This window comes from Eschrichtius robustus, chromosome 11, assembly GCF_028021215.1.
Source record: "Eschrichtius robustus isolate mEscRob2 chromosome 11, mEscRob2.pri, whole genome shotgun sequence".
NCBI classification, from domain to species: Eukaryota; Metazoa; Chordata; class Mammalia; order Artiodactyla; family Eschrichtiidae; genus Eschrichtius; species Eschrichtius robustus.
The window spans coordinates 102,564,533-102,581,666 of NC_090834.1; the positions used below are offsets into that span (position 1 = coordinate 102,564,533).

General features: G+C 36.8%; 1 protein-coding gene across 1 annotated transcript; it reads right to left on the bottom strand.

Annotated features, from left to right (window-relative positions):
- Positions 1–9,081: 9,081 nt before the first annotated feature.
- Positions 9,082–10,107, bottom strand: LOC137772278 (olfactory receptor 5B12-like). The gene is given in 3 exon segments (XM_068556136.1): positions 9,082–9,881; positions 9,884–10,034; positions 10,036–10,107. Coding segments are annotated over 3 exon segments (1,020 nt in total). The 5' UTR covers positions 10,105–10,107.
- Between the last annotated feature and the right edge of the window lie 7,027 nt (positions 10,108–17,134).

Genomic DNA, 17,134 nt, shown 5'->3' on the forward strand with positions numbered 1-17,134 from the left:
GTTATATTATCCTACAACTTCATCCTACAATGTTATAAGGTATGGAGTATTATTATCCACCTCTTGTCATTAAGGAAACTGAGTATTTGAGGGGTTAGGAGACTTCATAAAAATCTACACCTAGCAAGAAATAAACTCAAGATTCATATCCAGGTCAGACAGATTTTAAAACCTATGGCCTTAGCCGTCACTCTTAGCTTTTCTAGATGTGCTAGTAATAATATGAGTGAGATTAAGAGGAAAAGAAGGCTGAAATAAATAAAGTAAGGGGTTTTCTAATTCATGGTGGTCCTCTTGTAGTCTAAAGAAGTATCATTTCACCCTGTTCTATTTAACTTCCCCTTCAATAACAGGCCTAGAGTTAGTAAACTAAATGAAGTTACCAAATCAGAGCACAATCTATCCTATGTGTTTTTTTGTTTTGGTTTTTGTTGTTGTGGTGGTGGTTTGTTTGTTCTTATCCTCTTTAGGAAAGCAGCATGGTGCTTCCTGAGTATCACAACACTCCCCATTGACATAGATTTTGACATTTAGTGATCAGTTCCTCCTCACTGTTTGAGAAAAATATTGAAAACATCCACTACTTCGTGGAAATGTCTTATAGCAGACGTAGCCTCCTTCTGGTTTTTGCATGAATTACACTTCTCACTAATAATATATAAGGAAATATAGAAGCTTACCTTCCCCCTTGACAAAAAGGGAAAGGCAACCATGAATTGTGAGTCTGAAATCAGAAAATCAACCAGGGTAGAATGTATAAATCCTATTGGAGAAGGTCTCTCAGGTACTGGTAAAAAAGATTTTAAAGTCTCTGAAGCATGAATAAATGGAAGAAAAATCATTGACATGGAGCTAGGAAACCTGGGTTCAAGTCCTACATCTCCCATGTATTATTTATGATCCCTTGGAAGAGTCATTTACCTCTGTCAAGCTTAGTTTTCTTATTTATGAAACAAAAATAATAAAATTACCTCTCCCACACATCTCACAGAATTCTGTCTGTGAATAGCAAATGAAAGATGATCTACAAAACAATTTGGTAAAGGGGTTATCACTTTAACCTGAATCAGTATAATTCTTATCTTAGAGTGTTTTCCTTGATTCTGGCTGCAGGTTCTAAGCAAATCCTGTTTGGAGGGAAACTGACATGTACACTAGAATCTATTACCATTCAGATGAATAAACAAATGAAAAAAAGGGTTCTGCACACAGACTGGTCCTCTAAAATGATGTTAAATGGAGTAATTTGGAGATTCCAAAGGCTAATGAATAGGAGCCAGGAGGAAGTTATAGGGACACAGAGCTGTCAGGGGAATGGGGTCCCCTATGAGAACGTAGGGTTCTCAGCTCTTCATCTCATTTATTTAGTGAAGAAGCAATTAAACTGTCTGTGGGGAGTTTAAGTGCCTGTTGAGTAAGTGCACCGAGCAGTTTGTGTTACTTGACTTTTTTTTTTTCATTTTCTAATTAATGTATAATTTATATAAAGTTATAGCCACACTTTTTAATGTATAGTTCTAACAGTTTGCACAAATGTATGTGGCTGTAAAGCTACCACCACATCATGATGTAGAACAGTTCTATCAACCCCCCAAATTTCCTATACCCCTTTATGCTTGACCCACTCCTTCTACCTGCTAGCAAACACTGATCTGTTTTCAGCCCTTATAGTTTGGGCTTTGTAAGAATGTCATAAAAAATGAGTCATACTGTAGGTTGTCTTTTGAGTCTGGCTTCTTTCCCTTAGCGTAATGAATTTGAAATTTACGGAGCTGTGTAGTTGTTCTGTAATTGGTTCCTGTTTATTGCTGAGAGGTATTCTGTGTATTCAGCACAGATGGTTTATCCATTCCACAGTTGAGAGAAAATTGGGCTGTTTCCAGTTTTTAACCTATCGCAAATAAAGTGTCTATAAACGTTCACATACAGAATTTTACGTGAACATATGCATATATTTCACTTGGGTACATTCTTAGGAGTGAGATCTCTGGGTTGTATGATACAGTCAACCTGTTTTCCAAAATGGTATACTATTTTGCATTCCTGCCAACAATGTATGAGAGTTCTGATTGCTTCACATCCTTGGCAGTATTTGATATTTATAGGTTTGTTTTTATTAGTTAGTTACTCCAAGGGGTCTGTAGTGTATCTCCTTGTTTTGCATTCCTGTAATGACTAATGACGTGGAGAATCTTTTCATGTGCTTATTTGCCATCCCTATTATCTTCCTTTGTAAAGTCTCTGTTAAAACCTTTTGCCCATTTTTACCGTATTTGTTTCATTATTATTCCAATTTGAGAATATTTTATGTATTCCAAAATGCAAGCCCTTTACTGATAAGGACTGATATGCGATTTGCAAATACTTTCTCCCAGTTCGTGACTTGCCTTTTTGAGTTTTTAACAAGTATTCGAACTGTATCAGTTGAAAATACTATACTTCTCTTTAAAATTGCCTTTGCAGAATTGGCAAATATCAACTGACGATATCAGTATTGCTGTATTTCTGGAATCTCTATCTGGTTCCAGTAACGTTTAATCTAATACAGCTATCCTTTGTCCGATACCGCACTACTTGACTATTGTAGCTTAATGGTGAATCTGGAAAGGAGGGATGTGAGTGCTTCAACGCTGTTGTTCTTCAAAATTGTTTGGTTATTCCAGTTTATTTGACTTTCCATATAAATATTACAATGTGCTTGCCCATTTTTACAAAAATTCTTTCTGGGATTTGGGAACACAGACATCTTAAAATTATTTAGTCTTCTAATCCATGAATGTAGTAAATTGCTCCATTTGTCATATTTGATTTATTTAGTCAATGTTTTATAGTCTTCAGCACATCTTGCACATATCTTGCAAGATTTATACCTAAGTACTTCATGGTGTTGGTACTACTGCAAATGGTACTGCTTTTAAATTTCAATTTCTAATTGTTTATTGACATTATATAGCATTATGATGGATTTTTGAATATTGACCTTGTTTCTTAAGAACTTGCTAAACTCATTAGTTCTACAGCTTTTTGTCATATTCTTTGGGATTTTCTAAGTAGAAATTCATATCTTCCCTGAATTGTGGGGATTTTATTTATTCCTTTCCAACCAATATTTTTTTAACATCTTTATTGGAGTATAATGGCTTTACAATGGTGTGTTAGTTTCTGCTTTATAACAAAGTGAATCAGCTATACATATACATATATGCCTGTATCTCCTCCCTCTTGCATCTCCCTCCCTCCCACCCTCCCTATCCCACCCCTCTAGGTGGTCACAAAGCAATGAGCTGATCTCCCTGTGCCATGTGGCTGCTTCCCACTAGCTATCTATTTTACATTTGGTAGTGTATATATGTCCATGCCACTCTCTCACTTCGTCCCAGCTCGCCCTTCCCACTCCCCGTGTCCTAAAGTCCATTCTCTACGCCTGCATCTTTATTCCTGTCCTGCCCCTAGGTTCTTCAGAACCTTTTTTTATTTTTTTAGATTCCATATATATGTGTTAGCATACGGTATTTGTTTTTCTCTTTCTGACTTACTTCACTCTGTATGACAGACTCTAGGTCCATCCATCTCACTACAAATAACTCAGTTTCATTTCTTTTTATGGCTGAGTAACATTCCATTGTATACATGCACCACATCTTCTTTATCCATTCATCTGTCAACGGACACTTAGTTTGCTTCCATGTCCTGGTTATTGTAAATAGAGCTGCAATGAACATTGTGGTACATGACTCTTTTTGAATTATGTTTTTCTCAGGGTATATGCCCAGTAGTGGGATTGCTGGGTCGTGTGGTAGTTCTATTTTTACCTTTTTAAGGAACCTCCATACTGTTCTCCATAGTGGCTGTATCAGTTTACATTCCCACCAACAGTGCAAGAGGGTTCCCTTTTCTCCACACCCTCTCCAGCATTTATTGTTTGTAAATTTTTGATGATGGCCATTCTGACTGGTGTGAGGTGATACCCCACTGTAGTTTTGATTTGCATTTCTCTAATGATTAGTGATGTTGAGCATCCTTTCATGTGTTTGTTGACAATCTGTATATCTTCTTTAGAGAAATGTCTATTTAGGTCTTCTGCCATTTTCAACCAATGTGTTTTTCTTTCTTTTTCTTGCCTTACTGTATTGATGCCTATCGTGATGGATAGAAGTGATAAGAGGAGACATCCTTGCCTATTTCTAATCTTTGGAAAAAAGCATTCAGTCTTTCATCATAAATAAAGTATGAAGCTGGCTATAAGTGTTTCATAGATGTTTTTTATCATGTTTAAGAAGTTTCCCACTACTAATACCTTGCTGAGAGTTTTTATTGTGAATAAATGATGAATTTTGTCTGAGTCTTTTTCTGCATCTATTGAGATGATTATATTGTTTTAGTGTAGTACTACCAAATGATTTCATTCATGTGGAATATAAAACAAACAAACAAGCAACATGGATGGACATAGAGACTGTCATACTAAGTGAAGTGAGTCAGAGAAAGACAAATATCATATGATATCGCTTATATGTGGAATCTACAAAAAAGGGTACAAATGAACTTATCTACAAAATGGAAATAGAGTTACAAATGTAGAAAATAAACTTGTGGTTACTGGGGGTAACGGGGAGGGGGATAAATTGGAAGATTGGGATTGACGTATACATGCTACTATATATAAAATAGATAACTAATAAGGACCTACTGTATAGCACAGGGAACTCTACTCAATACTCTGTAATGGCCTATATGGGAAAAGAATCTAAAAAAGAGTGGATACATGTAAATATATAACTGAATCACTTTGCTGTACACCTGAAACTAACACAACATTGTAAATCAACTATACTCCAATAAAAATCTAAAGACAAACAAACATACAGACAAACAAAATAAATGAACAAACCAAACCAAACAAAAACAAACACATGGATACAGAGAACAGAGTAGTGGTTACCAGAGGAGAAGGGGCAGTGAGGAGGGCAAAATTGGTAACGGGTATCAATATAGTGCATGAATGTAAACTAAATTTTTGTTGGTGAGGCTGCCGTAGTGTATACAGAATTAGAAATACGTGCAGTATACATGAAACTTACATAATGTTATAAACCAACGTTACCTCAATAAAAAATAAATTTAAAAAAACCAAAAACATACAAACAAAAAACCCCACAGCATCTTAATACAGTACATTGTTTTGAAATCCCACTTGCAATTAATTTGGGATCCCACTTGGTCATGACTTATTAAGAATTTTACATATTGTTGGATTTGATCATACACAATGATGAAAGAATAGTTCTACATATGCAAATAAATCAATGTAATATATCACATTACAGAATGAAGGATAAAAATCATATGATCATCTCAATAGATGTAGAAAAAGCATTTGACAAAATTCAAAATCTTTTCATGATAAAAACTCTCAACAAATTAGGTATGAAAGGAATGTACTTCAACATAATAAAGACTATACATGACAAACCCACAGCTATGTCATACTCAGCAGTGAAAAATTGAAAGCTTTTTCTCTAAGATCAGGATCAAGACAAGGGTGCCCACTCTAACCACCTCAGTATAGTAATAGAAGTCCTAGCCAGACTTTTTCCATGGACCATACAGTTGTGGATATTGTGGACTCTAGCATTTCCATTTGTTGTTTCTTTTAAGTCTTCATTCCTTTGTTAAAATCGTCAGTCTGACTATTATGTTTTCCAACTTTTCCACTAGAATCTTTAACATATTAATCGTATATTTATTTTGTATTCCTTCTCTGATAGTTTGAATATCTCTGTCATATAAGCATCTGATTCTGCTGATTGCTTTGTCTTTCAGCAAAGTATTGCCTCTTTGTATTCCTTGTGATTTTTTTGAAAGTTAAACATCGTGTATAAAGCAATAAATCTTGTGGTAAATACATTTTATGCCCGAAGATAGTCCTACATTTTGTTGTTGTTTTGTTTGGCTAGAACATTAGTGTGGACAGCTGAGTCAATCTAGTTACATACAAGTCAAACTGGATTTGGATCTTGTTTCTATAGTTACCATCAGTGAACCACATATGAAGAGCCTTCAGATGGCATGACCATGTTTTAGGATGGGAGCTGGTTTACAAGATATTTCTCAATATCTGTGACCTTCTCAATTTTATTTTATTTTTTATTTTTTAATTTTTTTCTAACATCTTTATTGGAGTATAATTGCTTTACAATGGTGTGTTAGTTTATGCTTTATAACAAAGTGAATCAGCTATACATATACATATATCCCCATATGTCCTCCCTCTTGAGTCTCCCTCCCACCCTCCCTATCCCACCCCTCTAGGTAGTCACAAAGCAATGAGCTGATCTCCCTGTGCTATGCTGCTGCTTCCCACTAGCTATCTATTTTGCATTTGGTAGTATTTATAAGTCCATGCCACTCTCTCACTTCATCCCAGCTTACCCTTCCCTCTCCCCATGTCCTCAAGTCCATTCTCTACATCTGCGTGTTTATTCCTGTCCTGCCCCTAGGTTCTTCAGAACCCTTTTTTTTTTTTTTTTTAGATTCCATATATATGTGTTAGCATACGGTATTTGTTTTTCTCTCTCTGACTTACTTCACTCTGTATGACAGACTCTAGGTCCATCCACCTCACTACAAATAACTCAGTTTCATTTCTTTTTATGGCTGAGTAATATTCCATTGTATATATGTGCCACATCTTCTCTATCCGTTCATCTGTCAATGGACACTTAGGTTGCTTCCATGCCCTGCCTATTGTAAATAGAGCTGCAATGAATGTTGACCTTCGCAATTTTAAATATTTCCTTTGCATTTGAACCTTAGAAAGGCTCTCCATGTGTCTTGGCCCTCTCCTAGCAGTAGACTGTGTTTACTTATTACTCAGTGTTTGTTAGCATGGTTGTGAATAGCAGAGTCCTTTCTCTACTCTTCTGATACAGCTTTCATCTTACACAGAAACTTTGTCCCTCGTGTCAGAGATGGGGCCCTTCTCAGTGATCCTGACGTACTCTGGGTACAGTAGACCTCTAGTGGGCTTATCCCAGGACATAAATAAATAAAATAAATAAAGTATAAAATTCACTAAAGTGTATCAGTAGCAGATATAAGCTGGCAGAAGAAAAAAATCAGTCAACATAAAGATTGGTCAGTTGAGAATATACAGCCTGAGGAACAGAAATAAAAAAGAATAAAGAAAAATAAATGGTCTCAGAGAACAGTGGGATACTGCAAAAGTACCAACATATGCATAATGGGATTCCCAAAAGGAGAGAGAGAAAGGGACAGAAAATATTTGCAGAAATAATGGCAAAAATCTTCCCAAATCTGAAGAAAAGAATGGACATATATATAGATTCAAAATTTTTAACATTGTGAGACTCAAAATTTTAGTGTATTCGGACATTAACAAATTCATAACATTTATATGCAAAGAAGTTATTAATACTATTATAATTCTTGGCGCTCAAAATTTTTAAATTAAATGTTATACTTTTATTTAAGTGAATTAAAACATGCCTTTATGATCCTTTTCTTTTTCCCATATTACTGTATATTTTCTCTATTTAAAATGACATATATAAACATATTATTTTTAGATATGACTTATATGAAAATTTGTCTAGGAAAATAAATGCCTGTGTAAAGGCAAGCATTTTTATTAAAAATAAGAACAAAGAATCAATAATAAATCTACACTCAAAAAACTTTGGAAGTATTTTCATAAAAGTTAATTTTTTAAATACAAAACCTATTGCTTTTTCATATGTAAAAAGATCAATTGAACAATAATTTTTAAAAACCAAACATATATATCTTATTCACATTAAGTCAAATATTTATATTAAGAGTGTGTTCCCAGACACCAAAATAATTGTTTTAAATTCTACTATAATAATAGACCTATCTCATGTATGTCTTAATTAATTTCTCCTTCTGTAGGTGTGTGAGTTTCATGAGTTTCTCATGAATGATGTATGTGTGTGCATATGCTAAAACATGCATGTAAATGTACATGTTCGTGTGGGAGTGTAGGTGAACATACTTATTAAGAAGAATTTTTAAAATCAAAATCCCATGTTCTAAAGTATGTGGGAGAAAGCAAGACAGCAGGTCTCATATGAAAAAATAAACTCTTATGCTGAAAAATTTTCTGCTAGCAACCTTAGGACAATATAATAAGGCTTGAGCCCCACAGAGGGACGCTGCTTAGGTATTAAGCTAACAAGAGACTTGGAAGACAGGTATACTAGCTATTAAAAGGTTTTTCATAGGTGAGTACAATTGTTTTCACATGTTTGAAGTCTACCCTGTTTCAATCCCACCAGGCATTCCTGATGAATACTGCATTTTCCACGGAAGCAACAATTTATAATTTCCTCTTATTCTTGTTTGTTACTAGAAAAGACTCGGTCTCAGGGGGTTTTGATTAAGATGATGAGACAAAGAATGAAACAAATAAGAGTCTGTTAAATGTCTGTCTGAAACCAGAGCTGCACCACTTAATATGAAAGACTCTTCAAAACCAATAATGAAATAATCACCCTTTTTGCAAGACTGATAAGAAAATGAAGGCGAGATGTACATTTGGGGAAACTAATTTACACTGTAGGAGGAAAGAGGAGGAAGAAGAGCAATGACAGAAAATCAACTGTTAATAAATATCAGAGACTGCCGAGAAATCACAAGATAAGCTGTAGCATATGTTCCTCCAGCTAGAATATGGCAATCATTTCTCTGAGAAGAGAAGCTCATAGGCTTCCCCACCCCCTCCAACAGGCAATCATTTTGCATTTTGCATTATTTGAAAAGAGCTTGATTATTTTCCTTTGAAAGAAACCGGATTGATTCACATTTACCTGTCAACAGAATGTTCTATTCCTCTGTTTTGCCTGTCTATTTAAAGGCATATGACCTGACTATGAAATTCCATAGACATATAGTTCGTCAGATGTAAATAAATAATAGTGAGTGACCAGCAAAAAAAAAAAAAAATCCCATGTTCATGGGTGATTCTTCTTAACCTATTATTCCTAGTTATCATATTTTTTGAGACTTTTGCTTTGTAGATTTAATCAATAGCTGGAGAAATTACCATAAGAATTTAGAAATGTGTGGGTTAGACAGGTTAAGTATTTTCACCAGAGAGATCTGAGGTGGGTAAAACCGCCTTATTGTAGATACAAATTCTCTAGAAGAATTTGTCTTCCCCACAGCCTTTTTAAAGACACTCTTGACCCCTTTGTTCCTCAAGCTGTAGACCAATGGATTCAGCATGGGGACGACCATGGTGTACAACACAGAGGCCATTTCGTCTGTGCCCATGGAATAGCTGGAGCTGGGCTGTAAGTACATGAAGATGCCTGTCCCACAGAAGATGGAGACGGCAGTGAGGTGGGAAGCACAGGTGGAAAAGGCCTTTTGGCATCCTTCAGATGAGCGCATCCTCAGAATGGTGATAAATATAAACAGGTAGGAGATCAAGATTACCAGGATAGAAAAGAGGGCATTGAAACCCACCACAAAGAAAATAACCATGTCACTGATGTAGTTGTCTGAGCATGAGAGAGCCAGGAGAGGAGGAACGTCACAAAAGAAGCGATCGACCACATTGGACCTACAGAAGGAGAGCCTGACAATGTTCCCAGTGCGGATGGAGGCATTCAGGAAACCACAGAAGTAGCAGCCTATGCCCAGACGTGCACACACATTAGTCGTCATGGTGGTGGTGTAATGCAGGGGTGTGCACGCTACTGCATAGCCGTCATAGGCCACTGCAGCCAGGAGGTAACTTTCTGCAATGACAAAGACTGCAAAGAAGAACTGGGTGACACAAGCATTGTAGGAGATGATTTTGTCTTCTGTGAGGAATCCTGCTATCACCTTGGGACAGCTGAGGAGTAACCAAAGTCCATCAGAGAGAGGTGACTGAGGAAAAAGTACATGGGAGTGTGGAGAAGAGAGTCCAACAGAATCAACTCAATCATCCCCAGGTTCCCAATTACAGTGATGAGGTAGATGAGAGAGAAGATGATAAAGAGTGGGAATCTGCACTTCTGGGTCATCAGCCAACCCCACAAGGATGAACTCAGTCACCTCTGTAGTGTTTTCCATGGAGATTAATTGGGAATTGTGTGGCTGCCCTATAGCAATTAAAAAAAAAAAAAGAGGGCTTCCCTGGTGGCGCAGTGGTTGAGAGTCTGCCTGCCAATGCAGGGGACACGGGTTCGAGCCCTGGTCTGGGAAGATCCCACATGCCGCGGAGCAACTGGGCCTGTGAGCCACAATTACTGAGCCTGCGCGTCTGGAGCCTGTGCTCCGCAACAAGAGAGGCCGCGATAGTGAGAGGCCCGCGCATCGCGATGAAGAGTGGCCCCCGCTTGCCACGACTAGAGAAAGCCCTCGCACAGAAACGAAGACCCAACACAGTCAAAACCAAAAATAAATTAATTAATTAATTTAAAAAAAAAGACATTAAAAAAAAAAAGAAAGAAAAAAAAAAGCAGAATCAGAATACTAAATGAAAGGAAGATTCCACCGAAATCAATCAGCATGTTTACTCTGTGCCTTATTTCAGTATTGCAATAACCAGTTTCCAGGAGTTTTTAGGTCTAAAGCATGGCCATGACGGTAAAATGCAATTTTGAATTATTGATAAATCATAGAATAATCCAGGCAAAAGGATATGGAGATAATGCATCCAATCTCCTAACTTCATAGAAAACTGAATTAAGATAAAAAGAAAGGATTTAAGCAATATCATCAGATTAGTTGCTAACAAGAGCAGCTCAGACAGCCAAGTCAAAGTTTACAAAATAGTCACAAATTATTCTTTGTATTAAGCTAGAATAGCTTAACAAAATTAATGTGAAATTGAATTAATTTTACTGCAACTGACATTTTTTTGTCTTTTTCGTTGTGTCAGAACAGTTGTATATGGTAGTGAAAGAAAGTTAAATAAAACATGTCCTAAAACCACAATGAGATATCACCTCCCACCTGTCAAAATGGCTATCATCAAAAAGTCTACAAGTAACAAATGTTGGTGAGGATGTGGGTAAAAGGGAACCCTTGTACACTGTTGCTGGGAATGTAAGTTGGTGCAGCCACTATGGAGGACAGTATGGAGGTTCCTCAAAAAACTAAAAATAGAGTTAACATAGGATCCAGCAACCCCACTCCTGGGCATATATCTGAAAAAAAAAAAAACACTGCTTAGAAAAGATATATGCACCCCAATGTTCAGCAGCACTATTTACAATATCCAAGACATGGAGGCAATCCAATTGCCCATCAACAGACGAATGGATAAAGAAGTTATGGTACATATATACAATGGAATATTACTCAGCCATAAAGAAGAATGAAATTCTGCCATTTGGAGCAACATAGATGGACCTTAATAATATTATGCTTAGTGAAATAATACAGAGAAAGACAAACACTTTATGACATCACTTACATGTGGACTCTAAAAAAATAATACAAATGAATGTATAAAGCAAAACAGAAACAGACTCACAGACAGAGAAAACAAACTAGTGTTTACCAAAGGGGAGAGCAAAGGAGAGAGGGGAAAATTAGGGGTATGGGATTAAGAGATATAAACTACTATGTATAAAATAGATAAGCAATAAGGACATATTTATAGCATAGTGAATTATAGCCATTATCTTGTAATAACTTTTAATGGACTATAATCTGTAAAAATACTGAATCACTATGGTACACACCTGAAACTAATATAATATTAGAATATCGTAAATCAACTATACTTCAATTAAATGGGAAACAAATTAATGTACAAGGACTAAAACATCTATAAAATAACAGTTTTTGACTTTTATTACATTAATACAGTTTTTAACTTTTGCATTCAGATGTCCCTGATCTGGAGCTATGTTAAAGCCATGTCAAAAGATGCAAATCCCACCTCTACCGTGTATGGAATCAATGAACATTGGTAGAGTGCAACATTACTCAGCCATCATTTTTCCCATCATACTGGGTTGATGATGCAAACTGGAACTACGTAAGTGGTTGATATTATGATTTGGACAGAGAGCTTGTCCTATCTTATATTAGAGAGGTGGATGATATAAGATGGAGTATCCAGATTAAGGATGAAATCAAAGGTTTGATAATATCACTCATGACATTTGCTTTCCTCTCAAACTCCTACTCTCCTATCTTTCATATCCTTTCCTTCAGTTTTTTACACATTTCTCTCTCTATGTATATAACGGCCATTCCAATTTTCTTAAATTCTGGGGAAAAAATGTTCTTGGAATTATTTCAAACTTTTTACTAACTTTCTTCTCCACACTTGAAATCTTAGGTTTTAATTCAACACCTTCCTGGAAGGAAAAGACAGTTAAAACTTGTTTTAGTTGAAAAGAAATTAAGAACCTACAATGGTTCTTTGAGGCATTTATTGATCTCTTATCATTCTTTGCTCCATAGATGGAAACTTCTTATAGAATGGCCTACCATAGAGCTGGTGCTCAGCACAAACTAAAAAATTCAGTTGTCTTGACAAAATGCTCTCTCCTCTCATGTAGTCTTCATAAAATAACACAACTTCCAAAGATTCTCTGAAGTCTTCCCCAGCTTCTTACTCTTCAGATATGATTATGTCATTATGATGAGTAAAATTTATCACTTTGTTACTCAAAACATTTTTAAATTTTTATATAATTTATTATTTTGTATAGTAGAAGTCATGATTGATAATGATGTAGGCTGTAATAGATATGATTTATTGAGCATTTGCTATGCTCCCATCACCAAGCTAGAAAGTGTGCTACTTTACCTCAGTTAATCCTTACACCTCCTGTGAGATATTATCCCCAATTCACAGGTATGGAAAACAAAGATTACTGGCATTTAGTTACTTGCTTAAGTCTGAGGAAAGTAGCAAAGCTGGGATTTAAAGCCAAATTATTTTGAACCTAAGCCTTACCTCTTTATCATGAAAAAAATGCTCCTTTAAACTTTTTACATTTAACCTAAGCTAGGCACAACAAAGTAACTCATTTAGTTGATTGGTTGATTGATTGAGTGACTGATTAAATCTGTCATTGGGAGTCAATGTGGATCATTAAAAACAATAAACTTGGGAATCAAATATACTTACCTGTTTGTGTGACTTAGTGCAAATAACTTACCTTTCTGGATCTCAGTTAATACCAACAACTGGAACCACAAATGTTTACAACCCACTTCAACCTCTCAAAAAATCCTCAAAGAGCTAAAAAGTGTCATGAGTCTTTAGTAATACCAACCAATAAGCCACATAAAGTGCTTAATACTGTCCATTTCTCCATTCTCTCTATAAGCACTAAGTCCTTGTGGTGCACCAATCAGTGTGCTGGTTTCCAGGTCTACAGTGATGAACAAGGCACATTTCCTGACCTCAGGATATTGAGTGCACTAGGACAGATATATAAACTGATGAATATTGTGTACTATTCTTATTCTCTATTCCCAAGAGAGAGGATTATTTTCTCAGAACTGTGTGATGGGAGTGATTCTATTTACACTTTAGTCTATCTATCAGTCCATGTAATAGTTAATAAATTAGGTGTCCAACACCAGATAAGTCTTTAGTGGCAGGATTAGACATTGAGATTAGTTCTATTTGTGCACATAATTATGTCGTGTAATTTTACACATCTCCTTTTTAGTGCATTTTATAACTTATTTCTAAGCCTGATTTTTCCCACATTATTATTTTCCATTCCTCCTCTCCCTCTTTTTTTTTTTTTTTTTTTTTATTTATTTATTTTTGCTGTGTTGGGTCTTCGTTTCTGTGCGAGGGCTTTCTCTAGTTGCGGCAAGTGGGGGCCACTCTTCATCGTGGTGCGCGGGCCTCTCACTATCGCGGCCTCTCTGGCTGCGGAGCACAGGCTCCAGATGCGCAGGCTCAGTAATTGTGGCTCAGGGGCCTAGTTGCTCCACGGCATGTGGGATCTTCCCAGACCAGGGCTCGAACCCATGTCCTCTGCATTGGCAGGCAGATTCTCAACCACTGCGCCACCTGGGAAGCCCTCCCTCTTTTTAAATATTCTATTAGCTCCTAGATTACAATCAGATTTTATATTGATACTCAATTTGGTCTTCTCAACAACTCTGGGATTAGTCAAAATAACTAATATTATCACATTCCCTGAAAGAGAAAACAGGTTGAAATAGTTTAAATAATTTGTTCAAAGTTGAACTAGTTTATACTTAGCAGACACTCAAGATCTTTTTGTGCTTTTCCTCTATGTCACATAATAAATATACATGTTCTAATAGGATCTCTACATTGTTTAGACATACAATTCCCAGTTACATGAAACAGACAGAAGAAATCTTCAAAACATTCAAGCCCAAACTCTGAATAAATAAAAGGAGAAACCCATTCCTTGATGCATTTTTCTGATTACCTCTACCCATGAAAATTTATGCAGACAGTAGATTTCATCTAGTAGATTTCATCTAGTAGATTTATAGGTTTACCTTATTCCCTGAACAATTCAACATGCAAGTCCAGCACCTTCATATGTGAGTGAATCTTAAATCAGAAATTCAGTCTGTGAAAAAAAGTAAACACCCTGTTGTGATGTTGTTCTTTAGTGTGGCCAAAGTGCTTGAAGTTCTCTAGAGACAGGAAGAAACTGAAGGAAAAAATGTTATTGGCCTTGGAAATTGCAACTAAAATTCTACTCCTGGATCTTCTGCTCACTCTTCTTAGATAAATCTCTTAACCTCTTTGAGCCTTGATATCTTCATCTGTAAAATGGAAATAAGAGAAAGGCAGGCCCAACAACATCCTCCCTGAAGACTGCTGCTATGATAAGAAAATAAGAAAACCCTAAAATACCGCATACTTGGTAAGGGGTGATCATCATAATCACAACCATCATCACTATTATTTGGGGGTTTTTTCCCTGGAAAAAATTGTTGCTGCTCTTAACAACAGTTTGGGGGAAGGTCATTGTTGCTGCTAGACAACAAGTAACAAATCAAAAGAAAAATAAATGGCCAAAGTAACTCTGAATCTTGGGCTGCACTCTCTAATATGAGGCCAACTGGAGTCATGTGGAGACCAGAAAGATTAAAACATGGGAACCAGGAGGGAATTATGTAGTCATGGAACTCTCAGGGAACAAATACCCTGTGAGGGCTACAAAACTCTTTATCTTACCTAACTAGGGAATAAGTGATTAAAGTGTCTGTGGGGATCCAGCTCTGCTTGATGCAGGAGACCATGGGTGTATTTATTTACACTATTTGCAGTAATTCTCTTTGGTGATGCACAAATCCATCCACAGCATGACCTCCAGGGCTACAATTTGACATAAATATTGGGGGATAGAGGCAAGGACTCTGTCATTAAACAAGATAAGTGGACCCCAGGAATTAGTTCTTCATTTAATTCACCTTAAATGTTTGTACCAGTGAGAAGAAATATCAATTCTTTTTTAAAATTTCTATTGGAGTATAGTTGATTTACAATGTTGTGTCAGTTTCAAGTGCACAGCAAAGTGAATCAACTCTACGTATACATATATACAGTCTTTTTTAAGATTCTTTTCCTATAGGCCATTACAGAGTATTGAGTAGAGCTCCCTGTGCTATACATAGTAGGTTATTTAATTCATTTAACTGTTTATTGATCCCAAATATATTTCAGCCATAATGATGAACACTGATAATGCAGACTCATGTAAAATAAACTTCGTTCTTGCATTCATGGTGCTTAAGTTTAAGGGAGAAAAAGTACACTAAACAAGTAAACATTCTAAGAAACATATAATTACATGTAGAACAAAATGCTATGTGTGCTTATGTGTAGAATAAGCATGTACTTATACATAGAAAATGAGAGAGAAAAGAAGAAATCTACTTTACATTGGCTGATCAGAATGTTTTCTCAGGAAAGTTAACATTTCAGCCAGACCTAAAATCGTAAAGAATCAGTGTTGGGGGAAGGTCATTCCAAGCAAAATTAAAAGTATGTAGTAAAGGTCCCATACTTCAAGGTAGTCAGCAAAATCTAAAAGAAGACAGTGTGGCTGCAGCATAGGTAGCAAGACCTCTTCCTTGGTGGTTTCCATTTTAGCACCCTCCCAGAACAAAACCTGAATAAAACAAAGCAAAACAAAACAGAGACACTCATCCCTAATAACAAAACTATCATCAGGTCTGGATCACGGGGCTAGAACAGGTAGGTTATAAGCATAGCGCAAATATTGTCCTGCCTGCCAGAAGCCATCACATTTAGCTTCAGAGTGGAAAAATTTTTCCCACTAATTTGAGAGAATAAATCAAGATGGCAGACTAAGAGGGTGTGGAATTCACCTCCCCTCACAAACACATCAAAAACACATCAACAATACATCTATAAATGGGAAGGAAATCCAAAAAGGAGGGGATATATGTATACGTACAGCTGATTCGTTTTGCTGTACAGCAGAAACTAACACAGCATTGTAAAGCAATTCTAGTCCAATAAAAAAAAATATCTACACGTGGAGCAATTCTCACTGAAAACTAAGTGAAGACTGGCAGAAAGACTTTTGTACAACCAAGGTTGTAAGAAAGGTCCACACGGAATCAGGCAGGAAGGGAAGAGAAATGATCAGGTTGGGACCTGTGCCCCTGGGAAGGCACATAGAAGGGGGGATTACAAGGGCAAAGATCCTCCCTGGGGAGTGAGTGGTTGGAGCCCCATATTAGGCACGCCAGCCTGGGGGCTCTACACGAGGAAGATGAGTCCCCTTAGCTGGTTCGAAAAACAGTGGACTAATAGGAGGCCTGTAAGACACCTAGACTCTGCTAGCGAAGAGTGTGCCCCACACTTGCTTACTCCTGAAACAAGGTGCAAAAATCTTCTTAGGATTCTGGCTGTTTTCCCGTGACCACTTCAGTGCATGCCCTCCGCCTGACCCAAGCACCCACCATACCCCGCTTGCTTCACAATACAGCTCCACACTAATGCAGGGGCTACTGTGGGTGAGGGCACTGCTCAGTTGTGAGAGACTGTGCCAGCCTGGAACCAGAACAGCCGCTGAGCAGGGTGGGGGCAGCCATAACTGGGGTTTATGGAGACAGAACATCGAAAGCAGTCCAGGACTCTGACGGTGGCCGGCACACC